This window comes from Poeciliopsis prolifica, unplaced genomic scaffold (genome assembly GCF_027474105.1).
Source record: "Poeciliopsis prolifica strain line A6 unplaced genomic scaffold, Auburn_PproV2 SCAFFOLD055, whole genome shotgun sequence".
Classification (NCBI taxonomy): Eukaryota; Metazoa; Chordata; class Actinopteri; order Cyprinodontiformes; family Poeciliidae; genus Poeciliopsis; species Poeciliopsis prolifica.
Genome location: NW_026562430.1, coordinates 2,716,016 through 2,740,477, shown reverse-complemented (window position 1 = coordinate 2,740,477; position 24,462 = coordinate 2,716,016). Strand labels below are relative to the sequence as shown.

Below are 24,462 nucleotides of genomic sequence, written 5' to 3'. Positions count from 1 at the left end.
ATTTCACTTTTCTGAGAGTCGGTCTAAAGTTGAAAGTTGATTAAGCATTACCAGATGTTGGCATAATATAAATCCGTCTATTGTTTTTTCAGTACAATCTCACCAAAAAATCCAACTTTTAATTTGAGTACAGTGTGGAAAAGATGCTAAAATTGGACCTAATTTCCTTTCATTTTGGGCAACCATGCTATTTTGCGGTACTTTGTGATAATAATAAAAGTGATGAGAGCTGTTACTACTCTTTTAGGGAACAGTAAGGCTGTGACTGTCAAAAAAATGACTACAAAATCATCTGGTTTTGAAATTTGCAATACATTCAAATGAAGTATTTTGATCATATCTTGAGATTTAATTATATTTATTGAACAGAGAGTGGGAAAAAATCCATTTATGTCAGAATTGTGGTGATTTTTAAGCCACTTCCTGAATTCTAAAGAAAATAATTACCTGTCTAAACAAAGTTCCTCATGCTGCCGAGGATGCTGAGCAAAAGGAAGTGAAAATAATCAACAAAGATTATTGATGGAGCATCATGTGTCTCCACAGCAACCATTCGATGCCATCGACATGCCTGGACTGTCACAAATGTTACTTCATTGGGAATTTAATTGGAAATGTCTTCAGATGAAAAATGAACTTTAAAGATCAACAATAAATGTAGGATTTTGAATTAAAGGTTGGATTTTTTGTTTCAAATTCAAAAGTAAAATTATTATATTTTTTGATCATATTTTGGTCAGTAAATTTGTGTATTATGAGGTGGATTTGCTTTCCGCACCCACTCTATAAGTTCTCTTTTGCATTTTGACCGACTGATTTGCACTTTACCGTCATTGTGCGGCTAGTTGCTGTAAAGCAGGTCCAACAACTTCTTTCTCACGCCTTTGCCGCAAAACCAGCACCCAGCTGCTCGTCTTTCCTTCCTCCCAACCTCATTTTTCATGACGTCTTTGTATTTCTTCATGATTCTGGGTCATTGAAAGTTAACCTTAAAAGTGTCTGCTGTAATCTAAAGGTTAAAGTTTGAATTATGTTTCAGATAATTACCTACAAGTTGCTCCTGCTCCAAAATTCCCCACGATTACACTCTAATAGGAAAGAAGAGGATTCTGATTAAACAGTAATGTCTGTCGCTCTAATGATTCTTGTTTGAAAATATTTGCTGTATTTTTAATAATTTCATTTTTTCTCTGTTACATTTAAAAGATTTATAGGATTTGAATCTGTATTAAGAATGAGGAGCACAGGAAGGATTTGTTTGCTTTTAGGAGGAGTGTTTAGTATTAGGCCCAAAGTGCAGGGTTTAGCGATTTAGTGTAGTGAAGGAAAAGCCTCGCTGGCCTTTTCGGTATCTATGTTTGTACTGTTGCATAACAGCCCCCTACCCCTAAATGCTGTCCTTAATTTATAGAATAGCCACGTCAGCTACAAATCATTTGCTGTAATGTGTTGAGACGTCTCGTGTTATTGGAACAGCAAAACCTTGTGTGGTGGTGACAGGAAAAGGGGGGGTAGATGTTGTGGCTCATCTGCAGGTCTGTGACATGCTTTGTGTTTGAGCTTGTTGTGAACATGCAGGTTCTGTTCTGGGTGGTCTCAGCTTTGCATGTCCAGTTGTGTCTGGTTCGGCTTGTTAGTCTAAAGATTACTTATTTTTGTAGCACTGATGATCCAGAGGTATTTCATCACTTGAAACTACTCATATTTTACATAAATTTCTGTTAAAAACTTAATTTTCACAAGATAATTGTAAAATTGGAAATCCTGGTGGTGATGATTAAGACTACAAACTATCAAAAACCAGTGTTAGCATCATGCTAATTATACTGTTTAATTATACTGGAGCAATGAAAAGGAAGATTACCTCCAGAGCCTTTCACTTTTCCTCAAAGATCAAATGGTTAAGCAATTCTTAATCTGATGGGGCCACAAGTAAAGCCTGGTGGCCCGCCAGGCTTATAATACACTGGGGATAATCATCCAGAATTATGCCACAATGTTTTCATTCCTGTGAGAAACCACACACCTTACTGGCGAGAGTCTATGAATATATTTGAGCTTGAATGTAAAATATTTTTCTTGTTTTTAAAATATTTAAAGTTGTTCTGGGATTATTTAGTATTGTTTTCAAATAGGCCCAAGCTGATGACATAAATACCATTTTGCCATTTTTGTCCAAACTCATATTTCGTATTAATATTTGGGAAGTAGATTAAAGAAATGAAACCAGTTTTTCACTCTTCAGGCACACTACCCGTTCTCCTGCAGTCTGGTGAGGTTGTTTTTATCGCCCCTCTTCAAAACTGCTGAGGCAATTCCTATTGTGAGGAGTCATTCAGGGAATCTGCCTCAGGGTGACGGTGGATGTGGTTTCAACCGCCACAGCGCTCCGGAAAAAGTTGTGCAACTTATTCTAGATGTTTATGATGAAGATCAGGCTTACTAACCATTACTGTCACAATTCATTAAAAACCTGCTTGAATGCATCTGAATATTTAGAACAGCACTAAAGTTGGTTTGCTAAAAAAAAAGGCAAGGATGGTGTTTTGTGCTTTTAAAGGGACAGTATTTGGAGAGTTGCCTTGATTTTTTCACACATGTTAGAGAAATCCTTGAATCGCTGTGCAAAACCCTCTTTGGACCTAGCCCCACCTTTAAGATGCAGCTCCTCCTCAGAATTGCAGTTCCAAAGCTTCTGCCTCTTAGTGCAGCTCCTTCAGACTAGCCAGCACCAGTTAGCAAACATCTGGTGAAAACTGTGCATCTGTTGACATCATTGTATGAGTTGCTTCTTGATGAAATGCTGGTAAAAAGATTGTTAGAAGGTCAATACATATATGTTGCCCCTTAGTGTGGTTTGCTAATTTTAGCTTTTTCATAAATAAAAAATAAAAATGCTAATATTTTCTGTTTCCTTATCAATACATAAAACATAGATGAGTTTCAAGTTCCCACAAGTTGGTTGGGTGGCGGAAAAGATAAGATGATAAAATAATAAATGTTTTTTAATATGAAAGGCTCATGTAAAGACAAATTTTCAGATATCGTTTTATGCTCTAGACTTTGTGCTTTTATCTGTTTGGGCTGCCTCAAGAAAAATGATTCCTTGTACATTCAATACCTCTAGTTTAACATCTGCATGGTTGCGTCTGGATAAGGTGGAAGTAGCTCGTTCCTTCAACTGCGTTGCAGCAGTTGCTGATATCCAGTTACGACGCCAGAAATGTGGCGAAGCTGCAGCACGGGCCTTTTTTCTGGAGGACTGGATGAATAATTAAGGAGCGGTGCTTATGTGAAGAAGTTCATTAAGATGCAGACTCAGACCGGTCTCCATGGCAGCAGCGCCGCATCTCTATTGGGCCAACAACAACCCTAGCTGGCAAGGTGGCGATGTGGGTGAGGTAGGAGGTTTCCCAGAATAAGGGATGTCCCTCTGTTGTTCGTGAGATATGAAACTTAAAAAATAATTAAATCGGCTGGTTGTCACCACCTTTTAGCTCTGCAGCCACCTGGGCATTACATTCCTAGGATCTATTTATATTTCAGGGTAAATGGATGCCTTTTCCAATGTTGATCAATAATAAATAAAGAACAATATGTCTGAGGCACATTTCTAACGGCACTAAGAGAGAGTCCTTTTTTCTTCCTTTCTCTTTTTTTGTCAGTTTGTTGCTATACGCTTTCATAACACACTCCTGCTGTATGGAATATCCCCTGAACTCCACTAAAACGGAAGTTATTTTCAGCTGTGAATTAAATGAATGGAGAGACTTTATCTGGCTGGACATAACAGGTAAGTATGCAACAGAAACGAGGGTGAAGGTTACATTGTCAGGACTCCTGTGGAGCGATATTAAAGCCTAAGATTATTACAGAGTGATTTGGGGATATTGTTCACTCGTAATCCCAGTGACATTTTCATTAAGCCCTCACATCTGGGAAAAGCAGCCTGGGAGTCACGATGGCTGCAGGTTAGACCGCTACTGTTCATCAGCAAGTGTGCAGGAACCCTTTTGGAAATTAATCTGCATTGTTCCTGCTGCTTCTGTACTCTTGTCACAATCTGTGCCTGATATCGAATCTCTGCGCTCTCGGAATGTTCATCTTTCATCCTGTTTTGGCACTGCTGTTGTATTAGCTATAGTATAAACCCAACAGTTACGTTTAAATTTTATTGCTTTTGTCCTCAGCATAAGAAAATCCCTTTAGAGCGGACCGGAGAGCACACCGAGTCCCCCAGGCTTCAATCCTTCAACTGCTTTTTGTTTCTGCTCTTAAACTTGCCGTTCAGTTCCTTCTACCAGCATGTCGTTGTTGCAAAGGATCATTTCCTTTTCAATCTTAGCTGGCCATCATTGTCGCTTCGCTCGGCTTTTGTCGTTGCTGGTCGACAGATAAATTTAGACCCTCAATCAGAAAACGACGAAGGGCAGCCGAGACGGGAATTCTGCATGTCCTCCTCTTCTCTAGAGATCAGAGCATAGCCTGGGTTTGAAAGGCTTCTTGATCAAAGTGGGAGGTTCTCTATTGAGAAGGGAGGATGGATTTAAGCAATCCAGGAAGACAAGAGGGTCAGGTCTCTGAGAATCTGCCCGTGGCGTAACCAAAACAGAATCAGCTTTGTATGACGTTGCATTGCACTGCAGAGATTTTCTCTTCATCTTTGTCATGCAAACAATGTAAAGCAAATGCTGTACCACTGTTTCTTATGAAATGTTTCCTGTAAATTCAGTGGAATCTGCTCCCAGCTTTTCCTGGCCTATTTATGTATCTGATTAATCAAAAGTAAAGATGAGCCGATGGCTCCCATCCTAACCCAGAGATGATGATGCTGATGATGATGATGGTATGGACAGGCAAGAGAATAGTGTATCCGTTAGGGCGATTATTGCTCTGTCCCAGTTAGAAGCAAATTTATAGAGCATAAGAAAGATGCAGCTGAAAAGCACGGCTGCAGTAATCCCCTCCACACACTTAGCTCCCTTTTCAGCGACATCGGCTGAATGCAGATGAGAGAACATCTTAGATTTCTCTGTTTTTTTTGTCTTGGTTACATGGTTGAACAGTTTATTTAGTTATTGTTAGATGGCTGTAGCCAAAGGCAGTTATTTGGATTTGCATCAATTGCCCAGGGGCATCAGTTATGACTTGTTGAACTATTTAATAGCTTTAACAGTGCTATCGGCTAATTCAGACACACACACACACACACTGTCTGTGCTGTGTTAATTTATTTAGCAGGAAATCCAATGGAATTATTTCTCTTCATATTTGCGTTCAGTTTCTGCTGTTGTCGCTGAGAAAGATGAATTTAGATGATCAAAGTGTTTTTTCGTTTGAGCTGACTATAAATGATCTCCATGTCTTTTTTCTGCACGGCTGCATCAATCACTAAGATCACACTGTCTGGTTTAAATGAGAAAGTTCTCTTTCACTGTCGAAGCAAAGACGAGTTTCTGTGAATTTATTGTATTTTTTTCTTTTTTACATGCTGGTTAAAATATGTAGCGTCTGATCTGACAGATATAACTAACTCCCAGTTATATGAACAACTGTTTCTCTCACAACTATTTTATTGTCACAATATACTTGTTTTAGCAGCCAATGAGAAGAAGTGATCTTATTCCAATCATCTATAGGTGGTTGTATTAGGGTAGAAGAGGTGAATACTCTGATCAGTTTTTAGTGAACTAATGAGTAGACCTGTCCTCTGATTTTCTTTCAGGAGGATGCAGCAAACCCTCTGAGATGTTACTGGGAGGCGATGATGGGCCAGCGAAGGTTGTAGTGGTTTGCAAACCCCCGGACACAGCCCCAGCAAGCAGCTACGCTAACCAACACAGCCATGCCACTGCTGGCGTCCTGATCCTCCCCCCCTATTTCCTGAATCTTTCTCCGGTCGCTTAAGACTTGCAGCAGACTGTCCAACATGGCCTCGCCCTTCATGTGGAAGCTGTCCTCGCAAAAGCTCGGCTTCTTCTTGGTAAGTTTTGGCTTCATCTGGGGCATGATGCTGCTGCATTTCACCATCCAGCATCGGACCAGCCATGAGAACAGCGCCGTCCTGCGCCAGCAGATCCTGGATCTGAGCAAGCGCTACATTAAGGCGCTGGCAGAGGAGAACCAAAGTGTTATGGACGGCCCGTATGTTGGAACCATGACGGCTTACGGTGAGTCCTCGGCTTACTGTTACACATGATCTGACTAACATGTTGCATCAAGCTAAAGTATTCATCTTTGAGTTTAGAAACATGCACCTTTAGTTTAGATAAAACGCAGAAAAAGTTTATCATTTCCTAGGCACTTGCATGGTTATTCTGCCCCAGTATAATCCTTTTTACCAAACTTTCTCAGATTACAGCGACACAAAGCTGCACATTAAAATCTGCCAATACTTGAGACTCTCTTTGAAAAAGCTTCTTACCAAATATAGCTGCAGTGCTGCATAAACTATCATCAACAATTTCTCTTGGAGCCAATCAGCAGCAATAAAAATAAATCACATTTCTAGATTGGCTGGCTTAAAAATAAACAATTAATTGTATGAATCGGATGTGTGCAGCTTTTATTTTCGTTTTATTTATTGTTTTTGGTCGTTCTACATGAAATTTGATGATGTCTAAACAGAGTGCACAAAATGTTACAAGCCTAATAACCAATAAGTCGTATCAAAATGGAGTAATCATGCCAACTTTAGCCTCGCTCTGCTTCAGTCAAAAAAGAACTAACTGTATGTCTTGAGTCAAATCTATGTTTCAAAATAACTGAAGTATATAACAAATGGTTAGCATTTAAGCAGCTAATCTAATTTTATGTTTTAATAAAAAATTCAGTTTGTAGGTTTATCCACATTCGGCTCAAACCAGAAGATGTAGCGCTGACCCAGCTGCACTGGAGTGTAATACTGTTTTAGAAAAGGTCTAGAAAACACATCAATAACTTATTCATGCCATTAATAGACCTGTGCGACTCGATGGGAGTCTTCATTAGAAACCTGAGATTGGAATTGATTGCAGTCTAATTCGCAGAGAAACAACAGCATACAGTGAAGCTCCTGGAGATTAAATCAGCTCCTACAGAACCTGAAGGAGGTGCAGAGGTATCGAGCGAAACGGGATCTGCACCAGGCTTATGGATTTCACTGGAATTTATTTTCCAGGACTGTAACTCGATATTTGTAATTATTTTGAACTTCTGTCTTATTGGTGTGGTTTTTCAGCAGCTTTAAAAAATTTTCATGCTAAAATTGAGTGAAGAATTAGAGGCGAATCCATTTCAGACAATATCCAGGGATTATTATGATTCTCTTTCCATTTTCAGAAAATGCTTCCTTGTCCTGTTTGTTTGGGCGTTTTTTCTTTCTTCCCGTAATGTGATTGAGTTTCTCATCGCTACAGCTGTGGCCCAGCCACTGTCCAATATCATATAAAAATCCATTTCAAATCCTTGATTAGGAAGCCAGGCAGCAGGATGCACTGTGCTTCCTGTATTTGTCTTGATCTGATTTGTAATGACTTCAAGAGCCCGGCTGGGGATCCTCTTTGTTACCCATGAAGGACCCATAAAATCCATTTCAATTTAATTCTGTGAATCCCCAAAGCTCTTTCAGGGGCTGAGGCAGCTTTATCTATACGAAGAAATGTCATTTTGCAAAACAATTGGCTGAAACTTAAAAAAAATATATAACGTATTCATTTTAGACATTTATTAACAACACCATCTCTATTTTTAAGAACTATTACTGACATGGTTAAAAATATATTTTTAATAATGAGATAAAAAGCAGTAAATATGGCTGTTTGCCAGTTTAAGCAACTCTTTGTTAGACTTAACATTTTCCTCTAAATGTCATCGCAATCGCTGCAGGTTAAAGTGTCGAGGAGGCCAGAGAATTATGCCAATGCCATTCTGAATGTCCTTTTCATCTCATTACCGTTCAGAAATATTCCTGTTTGATGTTTCTTCTGCAATATTGATGCAGAAAAAGACGGGGGAGGAGGAAGCCTGATAATAGAAAAGCTTTCTCTTTTGCAGAATTTCATATTTCCTGCTACGTTCAGAGATCTTAAGATATTCAGAGGTAGATGTTGATGCTCTAAATGTTCTCTGAAGGAGAAATGCAGCAGTAAACTTGATCCAACTTGTTTTAAAGTTGATATCTCTGCTTGGGGAGGGAAATGAAGTTGCCTGTTCTCACCTGCAGACTTGAAGAAGACCCTCGCAGTGCTGCTGGATAACATCATGCTGAGACTTGGCAAGCTGGAGTCAAAGGTGGAGAGCATTTACAACGGCACCGGAACCAATCTGACCAACGGCACCGGCACGGCCACCCCCAGCGCCTCCAACTCGGAAAAAGTGAATGTAGCCGGTACGTACCGGACCTCTTGTTTTTCCTCCGCGTCGTGTTGTGCAAAACGTTACAAGCATCGCACAGTTTGATGCATTTGGACTTGATCCAAATAAGCTCCTGCTGCTGCTTGCTGAAATTTGCTCAAACTTGCATTGAATTCTGAAGGTTTTCCGAAAGATGTTTTGGTTTGTAGCAGCGAAATAACTCATGTGATTGTTCCTTTTTTTGACATAAGTCAATAATTGCTTTACAGATAAGAATGTTGCTAATCAGAACAGATTTTTCAGCTTTATTTGCCACGAAAGTGATGAATGCTGTAAATTATAAATAACGAATAAATGCAACAAAAGTTGTTTAGGTTTTAACTAGGTTTAGGACATCGTTGTCGTTATCATTTTTTATAGCAATAAACACCATAATTATCTATTATTGTGGAAGACAGCATCTCCATGATTTTGTCAACCTTTGTAGATAAAAGGTTGCATAAAAGTGTGACTTCCTCCCCAATACACAGCACACAGTGGAGACCAGTTGGGTAAATTTCTGTAATGAGTGTTAACAATAACAAAAACACAGTAAGCCTCTCTACTGGTTCGCCAACTCTGGGTACACAGTAGAGTTTCTGACAGACTGTGTCCTACAATAATCACTACAAATACATTTTTATAACAGGTGATCGTATAGTGGATTTTCATTAATATCAAAACTTTCAAATAAAATTCATACAATACTTCTCTTATAAATCAATAAAATCAGAAAAATAAACATAGGCAGCAGTCAAATTTAACTAACTAACTATCCAACAGTAACTTCCAACTGAAACAGAGAACAAACAAACTGACAGACAGGCAAACACAACAAACTGACAACATAATAAACACACTGACAAACTTAACTGAAAAATAACCGACAACATAAAATTTCTGACATTTAACATAATATAATTAGCCTACCTGTAATGAGTGTTAACAATAACAAAAACACAGTAAGCCTCTCTACTGGTTCGCCAACTCTGGGTACTGCAACAAAACTCCACGTTAGTCTCAGAACACAAGCACTACTACTGCTCAGAAAGGAACTGGACTTGATGACCTACCACAGTAGAGTTTCTGACAGACTGTGTGGAATCTGCAGTTCTTCCTCCTTTTATAGGCAACCAGTAGGGGGCGCCAAAAAAAAAACCACTCATCACAGGACAACCATAAAACCCATACTAGCAGAATTTAAACTGAACCATTTCAACTATGTTACATACACCCCCCTTAAATTCTGCTAAAACAATACCAAACATCACCAAAGAAGTACATACTACACTAAAGTAAAAGTATGATGAAGAGAGCACATAATAGTCACATCAGTTCTAAACTTTCCTTAAGGAATAATGTTAGCAAAAGTGAGGCCAACATGCTTACCAACACAGACCCAAAAGATGCCATTTACATCTTTTGATGTACAACCATTGCTCTACAAACAATCACTGAAAAAAAAAAAATCTAAATAACACAAATTTACCCTGCAATCTTGGTCTTTACAAAGGAAAACAGAGAGTCCACAGTTGACATTTAACCATCCACAACCTGTTCATTCATTTCACATATAAGTCTGGCTGGAGGCTTAACAAGCCTACCCGACTTAGTGCATAGCTGAGACGGCTGAGTGCAAACGACATCAATTACAGGCAAGTCTAAATTCGTGTCAGCACTATATTCGGCTGAAAGATCATGCTGAATAAGCTCAGAGTGGACAGCTGCAGTTGTAAGGTTGGGAACTGGTTCAGAAGAACTTGACAGTGCAGCAGATTCAGGGAGATCAGATTCAGGTAAGTCCTTGGTCACATCACTTGAGACAGGAAACAAAATGTCCACTGAAGAACCGCATACTGGAATGTCAGAACCACAGTCAGGGTGATTTCCAACTTCATCCATACAACTATTGTTGTCCATCTGCAAAAGCCAGTTCACAGATTTAGTTTCATTCTTCTGTACTTCATCAGGCACAACAGGATCAGGGGGTCCACTTCCTGCTGTGGAAGGGCACAGGGAATGATCCGCATCATCAGACATGGCAGTAGCAGTGAGAAAGTTGACAGGAAGGAGAAGATTTCTGTGGAGAACCTTTGTCCTTGATGTGACAGGGTCCCTGATGCAATACACATTTATATCAGGCTTCACAGACACCACTTCATACACTGTTGATTCCCATTTGTCTGCAATTTTTCTCTTCCCTCGCTCACCACGATTAGCAACCAAAACTCTGTCACCCACATCAAGAGGAGAACCTTTAGCTCTGCGGTTGTAGTACATTGCTTGGTGGACTTGTCCTAATGAACTGTTTTGTTGAGCAATGCGGGCAGCCACAGAGAGATCATGTTTGAGGCGGGAGAAAAACTCATAATGGTCTACAACAGGGCCATTTGACAGAGCATACTGGAAAACCACATCAATGGGTAGACGCGGGATCCTGCCGAACATAAGGAAAAACGGTGCAAACCCAGTTTCATGCTCAGTGCAATTGTAACAGAATGTTAACATTCTGAGCATCTGAGGCTATCTTGCCTTGGACTGGGGAGGAAGTGCTCGTATCATGTTTCCTAAGGTTCTATTGTAACGTTCAACAATGCCATTCCCCATTGGGTGGTACGGCGTGGTGTGAGATTTCTGTATGCCAGCCATTTCCAGAAGTTCTTTGATGAGAAGACTTTCGAAATTTGCTCCTTGATCTGAATGAATGCGTTTAGGGAAGCCATATATGCAGAAGAAGTCATCCACAGACGACGAGCAACTTGTTTGGCTGACTGATTTTTGCATGGAAACGCATGTGCCATCTTGGAAAAGTGATCCGTTATCACTAGAACATCCACACAACGCTTATCTGGGAGCTCAGCTGTCCAAAAGTCAATACAGACCAGTTCCATCGGCTCAGAGGTGTGAATACTTTCAAGGGGAGCTCTGTCTTTGGGTTCTGGAGTTTTGCCAACTAACCATCGAAAACAGCACTTCACATGGTTAATGATGTCACGTTCCATCCCAATCCAAAAGAATCTCTGTCGGGCAAGAGACAGTGTGCGGGCCTGGCCCTGATGACCGGCTGAATCATGCACCCCTTGGAGGACTTTAGCTTTTAAAGAGTCAGGGACTATAAACTGTTGAGTTGTCATGTTCATTTGTTTGTCTTTCTTAATTCTGTACATCAGGCCATCATTAATGACAAGCTTAGGTCAATGTCTAAGCAGGTTTAAGACACCAGGTGACTCGCTTGCTTGTTCACATCTGGTGGGTCTCCTGTGACACTGCATATAATAGAAAAGTCTGCCCAGCACACTATCCTGACCTTGCAAATTAGCAAGTTCACTCTTTGGCATCAAGGCAGATTGATCAATGTCACTGAGTTGTAAAACAGCTGGATCAGTGGCTCTCATCTGACTGAAACCTCCAGACTCATGTGCCTCAAGAACAGCAGATACATCTTGTGATGTTAATAATGTCTGGGGAGTCGGTGAGGGCACCTCAGCATTGTCATCTGTGCACTCCACAACCAGCTGACACTTGGTCGTAAAATGAAATGCGTCTTGAACCATTTTGTCTAACTTACCGTTCACCTGGTTAATTAGCGCGGTATACGGTTCAGTTACAATGCGATGGCTCATGCATGATTGAACAAATGGTTCTCTACTTAAGGCATCAGCAACAACATTTTTGCTACCAGGAACATAGTTCAGATCGAAATTATAGGCAGCAAGCCTGGAAACCCACCGTTGTTCACATGCATCTAACCTTGACTTTGTTAGTATGTATGTTAATTCAGACTGTGAAATGACGCCCTTTTAGCCAGTGGCTAAACTTGTCGCATATTGCCCATTTAAGAGCAAGGAACTCCAAGCGATGTGCTGGATAGTTTAGCTGCGAGCGTGAGAGAGTCCTACTGGCAAAAGCCACTGGTCTAGCCACCTTCCCCCCAAGAGGAAGCTGTGACAAAACAGCTCCAATGCCATCAAAAGACGCATCAACCGCAAGGATGAATGGAGCATTAAAATCCGGATGAGCCAAAGTAACACTATTTATCAAATCATTTTTCAAAGTTTTAAATGCCTCCTTGCACTCATCAGTCCAATCAGATGGGGACAGTTTAACTTGACCCTTTTTGATTCTGGGTTTGTTGCCGCGCCCTTTTTTCTTTGTTGCCCCAAGCTCAGCCACAAGGCTAAAGAGTGGTTTAGCTTTGACAGAGCACTTCCCGATAAAGTGATGATAATAAAGAACCATCCCAAGAAAGGATCTAATTTTCCTGGCACATGGTGTCTCACCATCAGACTCCATGAGATCAGTTTCTTGTACCTCACTGATAGCCTGAACTTTACTTGGATCAGTGCTTACACCATCCTCACTTATCACATGACCCAAAAATTTCACTGACCTGCGAAGGAAGTGACACTTTTTTGGAGACAGTTTTAAGTTATTTGCGGCCAGACGAGAGAAAACCATCTGGAGCCGATCAATCGCAACCTGTTCAGATGGGGCAAAGACCATCAGGTCATCCAAATAACATAGCAAGCTAGTGAAATTTTGATCCCCAAAAATAGACATCATCATTCTCATAAAAGTTGCGGGACTGTTGGTCAATCCTTGAGGCATCCTATTGTACTCATGTAGGCCAAAGGGAGACGAAAAGGCAGTAAACCTTTTGTCATCCTCATGTAGCCTCACATTATAGAACCCTGAAGTCAGGTCCATGGTGGAAAAGAATACATTCCCACCAAGTGCAGCGAGGGCATCTGTTTGATGAGGCAATGGATGTGCATCTTTAACAGTTCGTGCATTCAGCCATCTGAAATCATTGCATATGCGGAGATCTCCATTAGGCTTAACAACCAGAACCAGGGGAGAAGAGTATTCACTTTGTGATTTACGAATAATTCCTAACTCCTCCATTTCATTCAGAGCAGTGCGCAGTTTTTCATAATGGCAGGGTGGAACACGCCTGTATGGTAGTCTAAAGGCTTGTCATCCACAAGACGAATTCTGTGCACAAAATCTGTAGCATCCCCACAATCCATTTTATGCCGAGAAAATATGTATTCATACTGCTGAATGATTTCCAATAACTTATTTTTCCATTCAAGGGAGACTTCACAAGATGAGATGTCTAAGTCCTGAAGTCCAATGGCACTCAGTTTATGAGACATCTCCTCATCAGTTACTGGCGTCTTTACAGGGTCTTTGGCATACTGTGTGTTGGAATGGATGCAGTCAGGTTTGGTGAAAGCTTGTACAGAAACACAAGTGTAAACATCGGCTACCTTTGCATTTCTTCGCAGAGTGAGAGATTTTTCAGTTGGATTTACAATCTTGACAGGAACACACCCGTCACCATATAATGACGCCACAACCCTCCCCACTAGAATTTGTCTGGGTCTGCACTTGGACTGAGTTGGTTCAATGATGACTGAACATCCAACTAAAGAAACATCAGATGTAGGCAGTTTGGCCCAAACTAAATGTTCACTCAGGGGCTGGAGAGTAACAGACCTTTTGAGTTTGGCTGTGCCCACCTTTATGGGTTTCATGTCTGGGTCATAGGACATTGAGTCTGACAGCAAAGACATTAAACAGGGCAATTTGTCTTTGTGAACGCTTCTCTGAGAGGAACAGTCAGTTGTCATCAAAAGAGATTTTCATTTGTGAAATCAGCCATTTGATAGCATTACTGCCCAATATCATCTCATCAGTTTGGCCCGGAACCACTAACACAGGGATTATGACATTGAAGCCAAAAACTGTTAGAGTGAGTTCATACAATGCAGAAGGTGTGATGGCATGACCTCCACATCTAACAATAACAAAATCAGCAGCTGGTTTCTTATCTTGGTTTGTGAGACAGCTTGAAAGTTTTGCTTCAGTCTCCTCACTTATGGTGCATGCCATTGATCCACTATCAACCAAGGCTTTGAGAGAGTGTTTGCTTCCAACAGTTACATCTGTGTAGAACAAACTGTCAGTCTTAGAAAGTCTCTGAGGGGCTTGTACAATCAAAGTTTTCTGTGGTGGGACTTTTCTGCTGTAATTAATGTACAATGTCTCACAGTCATCATTAGAAGAATCCAAGATGGGAGTGTCGCTGAGATGATCTGCGCTGTCCTCCCCTTCACGCAGATCTTTCAGTTTCCCTGCTGGTTGTGGGAGGGCAGCTGTTCTCTTTGACGGCAGTTTCTACTTGAATGGCCAGGTTGATGACAGAAGAAGCACAGATTATTCTGGCGGCAGTGCGTACGTGCAGTGTGAGAATTATCATTACACACAGAACATGGTATGTCGTTCAGTCCTTTAATAGTCGGCAAACGCCTTTCAACAGATTGTCTTCTGCTGGGCTGGAAGTTGCATTGGGCTTGAAGTAACACTTTCTCCCACATGTTAATCAGCCTATCCATAGTAGAAATGTCTGGGGCTACGCATTGTTGCAGTTCTTGCTTATGAACGGATGTGGGCGCTGTGCAGTCTACCTCTGCCCGGTTCACACTGATTCTGCTGTCCCTGTGTGCAGACCGCAGTCCTTTTTCCATATGATACTCATCCAGCACCTCTTGAACTTCTTGCGCTGACCATTTTTCTATGGTCTTGGATCTGAAGGTGGGAGCTAAATCTTTACATGGACAGTTTCTGATGAACATGCGAGTAACTTCCACACTTGGATTGTCAAAGGTCTTACCCTGTTCTTTAAGACGGCTAACAGCAACATCAGCAGCACCATTTAATCTTAGCCAATATTCGAATGGATCCTCATTCTCTTTTGGCTGGGTGGAGTAAAAATCAGCAAGTGGTACGGGGGAGCACTGATCAGACCCAAAATGTTTGCGCAGAAGTGAGTAGATGGCTTGTGGATTGTGCTGAACATCAATTCCACAGCTACGTATTCCACACTTCACAACATCCTGGCTCTGCCTCTAAGATGGATGAGGATTTCCTCAGCCTGGTGTTCTTGCTGTACACCACTCTTTTTTATGTAATTTCTCATTGAGTCCTCCCATTCATCAACTGTAACTGAATCAGAACTCTCCCCTATAAAAATAGGTGGTTCTCTAACCTGGCTTCTGGAGACGAGCTGGACCTGAGAAAGATCTAATGAGCTGCATGGGACTTGATGGCTCTCATTTTGAGTTTTCTTTGTTGCAGTTCCACTTGGGTTACTTGAGTTCAGATGTGCCATGACACTATCAGCCAGCTGTTGCCCAATTTGTTGAACAATAGTGCTCATCTGATCAACCAGCCCAGCATTATTAAAATGAGAATCTGGAATAGATGTGCTAGAACACTGAGGAGGCTGAACATTAGGACAGGTCTGACTACTGGGCGTAACAGCTTCTCTAGTCACAAATGAGTCATTTACACCAGGTACAACAAGTAATGCTCCACCCAATACTTCGTCACCCATTGAAAATGGAACAGGGGTGTTAAAGAACCCTCTACCTCTGCCCATGCAGGGTGGAGTCATGTTTGATTGTCCAAAATTACTGAAATTCATTTTGACAATAGTCCAAGAGCACTCAAAAGAAATATCCTTTCACAAGGATTTATGGACACATACAGAAGCACTACTTAGACTAGTGTTGAAAACCCAAATGGTACAGTGGAGCTCCAGCGACGTGAGGATCAGAAGTCACAAGCCCGGTCCGATGTAGTTCTGAACGGGTCACGGCACCAATGTGACTTCCTCCCCAATACACAGCACACAGTGGAGACCAGTTGGGTAAATTTCTGTAATGAGTGTTAACAATAACAAAAACACAGTAAGCCTCTCTACTGGTTCGCCAACTCTGGGTACACAGTAGAGTTTCTGACAGACTGTGTCCTACAATAATCACTACAAATACATTTTTATAACAGGTGATCGTATAGTGGATTTTCATTAATATCAAAACTTTCAAATAAAATTCATACAATACTTCTCTTATAAATCAATAAAATCAGAAAAATAAACATAGGCAGCAGTCAAATTTAACTAACTAACTATCCAACAGTAACTTCCAACTGAAACAGAGAACAAACAAACTGACAGACAGGCAAACACAACAAACTGACAACATAATAAACACACTGACAAACTTAACTGAAAAATAACCGACAACATAAATTTCTGACATTTAACATAATATAATTAGCCTACCTGTAATGAGTGTTAACAATAACAAAAACACAGTAAGCCTCTCTACTGGTTCGCCAACTCTGGTACTGCAACAAAACTCCACGTTAGTCTCAGAACACAAGCACTACTACTGCTCAGAAAGGAACTGGACTTGATGACCTACCACAGTAGAGTTTCTGACAGACTGTGTGGAATCTGCAGTTCTTCCTCCTTTTATAGGCAACCAGTAGGGGCGCCAAAAAAAAAACTCATCACAGGACAACCATAAAACCCATACTAGCAGAATTTAAACTGAACCATTTCAACTATGTTACAAAAGCATACATGTATCTTTTGTTTGAGCTCCTCTTCCGTTACCCAAACCAGCAACACACGTCTATAAGGATTTGCAGCAGTAGAACTTGCAGAGAACTTTGTAATTCGTAGTTGCAGGACAAAGTGAAGCCTGCAGCTCTCCTGGCAGTGAACTCCAGTCCCTTGCACTCCAAAGTGTCCTTTGAAGCACGTCTCCTGTGTTGGAGTGGGTGGCAGGCAGAGCTGTTGTCAGCTCCACTGGCGCTCCTCCCCGACTGGAACGCAATTACACAGATAGGAATCTGGACAGTGAAGGGAACACGCCTGTCTTTCATGGCGGCTGCTATCAAGATGGAGCTGAACAGCAGCCCTGGGACTGAACTGTTTCCACCCAGGATGCTCTAAAGCTTCCCAGCTCAGAACTCTGGCTTGTCACAGGCTAAAGCTGGGCTTTTCAGTCTGATAAGTCCATGTTTTTACAGGAGGAAAGACCTGAAATAATAAGAAAATAGGAGAAATTAAGATGTTTGAAGATCAAATTGTATCTAAAATACGTGTTTTTTTTGTTGTTTTTTTTTGTTTAGATGAGTGTAGTTGATGACTATTTAATTAATTGGAAAAATACTAGGTTTTTGAGATTCCAGATAGTTTAGAAAATTGGATAATTTCAGTCAATGTCCAGTTTTCTCCCCAATGCTTCTCTCTCTAAATTTTATAAAAATCTCATCCATTGAAATGATTTATTTCATTGTGGTTTTTGGCACCACAATGAGCATCATATGTAGACATTCATGTCATACAAAAGCAACCTTTAATGAGGAACTCACACATTTCAATTTCTTTCGGTTCCAGTTTGAAGTGATGCGGTTTGTCGTAGATTCACGCTGTCGTCACCTCAGTTCTCACATGTGTTACACGATTCATAACCTCCAGTACCATTAATCATTTTACCAAAACATCTAAACTAAATATTGGCAAACATTTGTAGGTTGCATTGTGATAACAGATGCAACAGTTCTTTTTCCAGTTTTGTGGTTATTTACTTAATGTTCTGTATTTCCTGTGATAAATCTGACTAATTATTTAGAGAGGGTGTTTTTTTGTTTTTATTTATTTTTTTCGGACGTAGGTGTAGCATGTGTCTTTAAGACGTAACAAGATGTCAGTCTGAGTCTCCAAACAATGCGGTGATCCCGTGAGATTGCTGAAATCAGCCACCAAATCCAATTTCACATACTGCTTTTGCCAAAATTTATGGACTGGACCATAGAGATTAGATTTCCTTGAGGAAATGGGGGTAGTTGCTGCCTCTTCTGGCTTGCAAAGGAGTCCCTGATAGGATCAGATTGTCCATCCAGCTTTGCTCAGCAGGAGGCAAATAGAACTGGACCCAGTGGCAGTGTGTGAGACGCCTTGTCTCCCTGTGTCTCACTGATGTGGATAATCAACCTACCCACTGGTGCTTCATGTGTGGTCCTGCCAGCGGCGGTTTTAATCTCATGCCCACGCTCACACACTCCACGGCAAACAGACAGATGTAATTTATACTCAGGTTGTGATTTGCAGCTAGCTGGACCTTGATGCTCTCCTCTCCCATTTAAGCCCCCCTTGCGATAGATTTCTCTCTCCCTTGAGTGTGTTTAACTTTATTAATGTCCTTTTCATTTCTGCTACATTGGTGGAGATGTCACCTTTGGCTATTTTTGCAGAAAGAGATGCTTCACAGCTTAATGTGTTTGTACCACTTTGTCTCTCAGCAGTGCTATCTGCTGATTTTTTTACCATTCGCAGCAAAAATGAAATCCAAGGACAAAATGGCAGCGCTTTGGCTGAAAACAATGTTAATTTTATCCTTTTGACTAAAAGTATTCCTAATGGTACATTCTGCTCTTTATGAATTATTTGTCACATTACATTTTCTGACATTTTTCTCACACATTTCAATTTCTTAAGGAAAAAAAGGATATCTCTACACATTAATTGCATATTTTTCATTTGATTTGCTGTATCACACATTGAGTTTCATTTTTTATGTGACTAATTAATGAGCAACCAAAGATAAATATGGAATTATTAAAGAGCTCACATATGTAAATGACAATTGCATCATATTTCAGGCTTTTAAATTGCTTTATTTCAGGGTTTAAAACTGGATCTGCAAAGTGTCGATAGGCTACATTTCACATTTTGAAATGAATCCAGTCCAGATGCAACAATAATAATCATAAAAAAAACATTTAAAAATTTATCCCCAAGCTGTTAAGAACTTTATAGGAACTACATAAATAAATCTATAAACTTGAGTCTGGAGAAGTGTGCAGTTTTAAAAAGAAAAAGATATCACAGCCCTGTTTTTAAACCATTACTGTATCTAACACTTCCAGTCATTTATGCACACAGGAAGTGTATTAATAGGACTGGCAGACAAGAGCAGTAACCACATATCCACACGGCAGTCATAAACAAACATGTGGGACAACTTGCTCATTATTCTTAATAAACTTTGTCGCTAACATAAAGTTGAAAGTTAAATTTAAATGGTGCTTGTTTCAATAGCAGCTGGTGCAAATGGGGAATAACAGTATTTTAAATGTAGCAACCTCCAATTTGTAGCAGACTGGGTTATAATTCTGAAGTCCTGGGTCTACTGGTTGGACTGGTGGGACCTAAACTGATGAGGATTCCTTTTTGTTTAATTTTTCCCCTTGAGACTGCTGCTCAGGAGAAACTTGTGAATCGTCAGAAAGACAGTAATGCAGATCGAAACATCCTTTGTTTCAATCCCTTTGATGTGGAGTCATTGAAAGAGTTTCCCCTCATATGAGCGAGCAACAAGTACACGCAACTTCTTTCTCTAGCAGACTGTAGTTCTGCTCCATCTTGAGAAACTCCTCCAACATTTTGATTAAGAAAGCATTGTCGTAATGGGAGGAACATCTGGACTAACACCATTGGATGCGACACGTGTTATCTAGTTTCTTTCAGCATACGTTTTCTTCTGTGCGTCTTTGTTTTATTTAATCTTGGGTTCAATATATGTGTTCAGATTTTTTGTGTAATAGCCAAAAAACTTGTTAGAAGGATTCACATCTCAGTTTTCACAAAATTCCAGTGTCCAGACTGTCTCACCGCCCGAACCGCCTCTGACAGTGAAACATTAGTCATACCTGAGGTCTCTAAAAGGTTTCCTGGATTAATCTCCTGTCTTTGGATTGCTCTTGGTGTGAAATTTGGATGTCTTTCCTGGATAATTTTGTTCGAGCCGATCAGATTGCCCGAGCACAAAAGGCGGATTGGTGGCAGCCAAACTTTGTGCTCACCGCAACAGAGGGGAATGAGATCAGGGTTACATAGCAGAGGGGTGGGACTTGGATTTGGTTTTCTGCCTCAAGGACTTTGCAGTGGACCGGAGGTAGTGGGAGACATGTGTTGACCAGCTCCAAACACGTGCTTGACAATCTGGGAAGCCCCTCTGGTTTGTGTTACCTCGCTATGTGTCTTTAGATTGTAGAATGACCTGAAAAAAGCTTTTTTCTACCTCCTCTCCATCTGCTATATGATAGCATGCTACTTCTCCCTTTTTCATGAAGTTTTCTTGGTCAATTGCATGATCACAGAAGACAAAAGTGACTAGAAAGTACCTATAAGTGACTTTTGATGTATTTCAGCAGTCATTTGTGACTGCTGAAATACTCAGTTGGTCAAAAATACTGAGCAAAATCATTTTCCCTAACATCCCAGTTGTCATTCTGTTGAACATTGATCTGGGTCTGAACACTGTAGTGTCAAAGAGAGCATTGACCTTCTTCGGTTTGGTTTGTGTCTTACCTATCGAGGTCCTTGAAGTGTCCCAATCAGACCGTCTTAGCAAACTTTCTTGAATGTGAAGAAGCAGCAGCTCTAGTTCAAGTTCAACTTCTGAGAATCTCAGAAGATGGAGATTCTCACCTTATTGCCCATGTCCTCCTCAACAATGCTTCAGGGCTACATACCTTATCTACCAGTTCTCGGACTGAATCCATAAAATCAGTTCATATCTTCTTTCCAAACACCACAGTCAGTTTTCCAGGGTGGCTCAGAAATCCGAAAACACGATAGCTGGAACACACTGACCTTTTAAAACACCATCCGCAATTGTCAGGGAACGCCATGTACCTTTTTAGAGGTTTATGAACTACAACAGGTTTTGCTTGTCATTTCAGCTCCTCTTTCAGTTGTATTTAAAATGGAACTGGCATTGAGTCGGGTTTCGTTATGTATTTGTTTCAGGGTTTTCTAGATTTTCACTTCCAATTCAACAAAACCTGTGAGCCACTCTGTTATATTTAGTGTCATTACAAGGTGTCCAGGATTCTACCCTAAAATCTACAACGATCCAAGCAGGACTTTCTGATTATATCTCCTGATCTCTCCACTTGTTTAGCTGTCAGCGCTCTGCTGTTAGCTCTGCTTTCCTCCTGTCTATCTGAGCTGCCATGATGATGGTTAAATTTGCACACATTAATATCTTCCAGGAAAGTGCCTCGAATGTGAAGGCTGTTTCGCTTCAGGGGGAAACTGCACTTTTTACCTGAATTTTTTTTAATGTCTTTTTTTTTTTTTTATTCTGTACAATTACACTCTAAATAAAAGTGTCTCTACCTCAGATTCCCAGCTAAACTTAGGTCTGGACATTGACTTGGCCATGAATATATTTATCTAAACCAGTATCCTATTGTTTAGTCGCAAAGGATTCTGGTCGGAACATCACAAAATGGTGGAAAGTGTATAAAAACTATTGAAGGTTCATTGAAGCTTCATTTTTGTTTGGAAACTGAGGTTAAAAACTGAGTGGGAGTGAAAGAATAGCATAAGCCAGATTTCCACCGTCCACTTATGTAGTTGTCAAATTACTTAGTGAAATTGGACCAAGACATCCAGGGAAGAATAAGGGGGAAAAGAAAACATGTGGAGTGTTGCATATCTTCACCGATGAGTCTATTAAAGTGTTATCAGATGAACAACAGCGAGCGCTAAGTGCTGGTTAACGGTGACTTCAGATGCCTCTGGATATACCACTCAAGTTTAAATGATCTCATTTTTCTCAGTTCCTGATTATTTGCCTGTTTTACAGACTGCTTGCCTCATTATCTTAAGTTTCATACACTTTCCGCCCTTGGTTTTATTTTTATATGCTGCAGCTACATAAAAACTTTTGTACTGGTGTGTTTTCATTTGTGGTTTCAGGCTCTAAGAAAAGCATTTAAACACCAATTTCAGCTGTGTGCTGCTGGCTTCTATTTGCTTAGTTTTGTCTGTTTTTCTGTTGGCAACTTGTGGTCAGATATATTTTCTTTTTAACCTCACCTGAAGAAGCATATGTGTGACGTCCTCATTTGGTTATGTTTCCATCTGACATTTTCTCCCCATTCAAAGCATCACTAATGGCGCCAGACGTGATACTTTGGACTTGTAGTGAAACAGTCGTCTTAGTTTGGCGTATCTGAGAGGTGAATCAGCCCCATCTTTCCTGTTTTTGATTATGAAGGTGGCTATATTTAGCTTCCTCTTTGGCAGCAACTCATGCTTGATTAAATCGAGGAAAAGATTTGCCTGGCAGCATTGGTGCGAACCGCTTGATGACAGCCTGCCTTGCCTGGTTGTTCATTTGGTTGGCTGACTGGTACGCTGATGTGGCCGGGTGACTGAAGGATGGAATAACTGCAGCTCACTCCACGGCTTTTGTCTCGGGACATTCCCTTTACCAAACAGCTGAAAGCTACTGTTTAATTAGGCTTCTCTTTCAAAGAACACAGCCACCGCAGTGTTATTTACACAAAGCAACTCCACAAATACGGTTGAAAGTTTTTGCAGACTCTTTAGAAAGAGTCCTTGTTTTCTCGCTCCCTCAGACGTGACATCAGACTAAACATTTCCTGGTCTGAAGCGGAAGAACATTTAAACCTTCTAATTAAAGAGTTTACAACCATTTTGTTTGGATTTGGGACGACTGTCTCACAGTAGTTTGCTCTAATTTTGGCCCATTCCTCCTGACAAAACTGGTGGAACTGAGTCTTGTCGAAAACACTCGCTTCATTTTCCTTAAGTCATTTTACATTTTTTTTATTGTTCATTCAAAAAAAAAAAATCTATTCTGAAGATAATGTCTCAATATTTCCTCTTGGTCCTGTGTTGTGAAATGCACCAGTTCCTCCTGCAGCAAAAATGATGTCACCTTCCTTTAAAACTGACTGTAAGTTAAATGTCAGACATTGAGGAAACAAATAGTTCTGTTTTTATTTAATTTAAGCTTGTTAAAAACACAACCTTTAACTATTTTTAATTTATTTAACGCTTAGCAACTCTCAGAAGTCAGTGGAAAATGTTGTTTAATGTGTGCATTTTCAACATTTACAAACTGTGTTTGAGTAATCTTTTAAAGCAGATGTTGGTTATTTCAAGAAATTGTTTTGAGCTTGTGTCCTGGTAACCAATCATTACCTTGCATAACTCCAGGAAACCACCTGCAAAGCCAGCAGAGCAGGTCAACCCTGCTTCTAACAATAGCCTCACTTTGACACCATTCCCACTCTTTTAATAAATTTATTTACTTTTTATTTATTCATATAACTTACCGAAACCTCTTTTTGAAAACATGTTACCTATGTTGAAACAATATAATTTGACACAGTTTTCACCTTCTGCCAGCAAATGTCAGTTCTAATGAAGCCAGCGCCTCTGAATGACAGTCAGGACAAATTACTGTTTGCCTGGAGAGCAGGCATGAAAGAAAACCCTGCAGGCTCGTTTGATTGTGACGCTTTCAGCATCACCTTTTGTTGTGAGGAAATGGGTTGGAGAAAGACAAAGGTTTTTATCAGAAATGATGTGTCATTTCTCCTATGCGCTGCTCCAATAGGGTCACTATAAGTCAGTGTGAATGAAGTTGCTCCAAAAACCGTAGTGAGGTCAGAGAAATCCGACTGGAAGGATTTATATTAGCAGTGTTCATACAAACATGTTTGGGTTTGTTGGTGGTGAGAGGTTGTTATTCTGATGGACTCTATTACTTACCACTTGTTACTATCACATTTTAATCTCCAACACACATCACAAGCTCTTTAACAGACAAAAATTTGTCATGTCTTCTGGCTTCCTTTATCATAAACACATTCCCACAGCATTATGCTGCCACCACCATGTTTTATCAATATTTACTGGACCTTTTTGTTCCTAGTCATCTTATTATCTCTCTGAAATGTGAGATGCTCTGTCTCAGTTCTATCCTTCCTCCATACTGCAGCATCCTAAAGTTTCTAAGTTCTCTAAATTGTCATCTCCAGTGTGATGGTGTCAAAGTTGCAGACAATACAAAAAATAGAAACTTTATGGCTGACCCAGTCGACCTTATTGATTTTCTTCTCCTGTTTCTCCCTGCGTTCCCTCAGACCTCCTAAACGGAGCCCAGGAGAAGTGCGAACTGCCGCCTCTGGATGGTTTTCCTCACTGCGAGGGCAAGATCAAGGTGAATCACAAACACACACTCATCTCTCTCCATCTGCTCCTGCTTTTTTTTTTCTACTCCCTTCAATTATTTTTTTGTATGAGATGCTTTTATTTCTTTATTTGAAAAAGAGGTTGACCTGGAAAGACCCAGATTCTGAACTTGATACATATTTGCACACACACAGTTTGCATGTTAC

The 24,462-nt window shown here is 40.4% G+C and overlaps 1 protein-coding gene across 1 annotated transcript in view; it reads left to right on the top strand.

Moving 5' to 3' along the window:
- mgat5 (alpha-1,6-mannosylglycoprotein 6-beta-N-acetylglucosaminyltransferase) overlaps positions 1-24,462 on the top strand; it is a 47,727-nt gene that overhangs the window by 1,961 nt on the left and 21,304 nt on the right. Inside the window, exons 2-4 of the mRNA XM_055059586.1 lie at positions 5,726-6,170; positions 8,204-8,368; positions 24,208-24,284. Coding sequence (XP_054915561.1) covers positions 5,930-6,170; positions 8,204-8,368; positions 24,208-24,284 — 483 coding nt within the window. The 5' untranslated portion in view covers positions 5,726-5,929. The remainder of the gene's footprint in view (positions 1-5,725; positions 6,171-8,203; positions 8,369-24,207; positions 24,285-24,462) is intronic.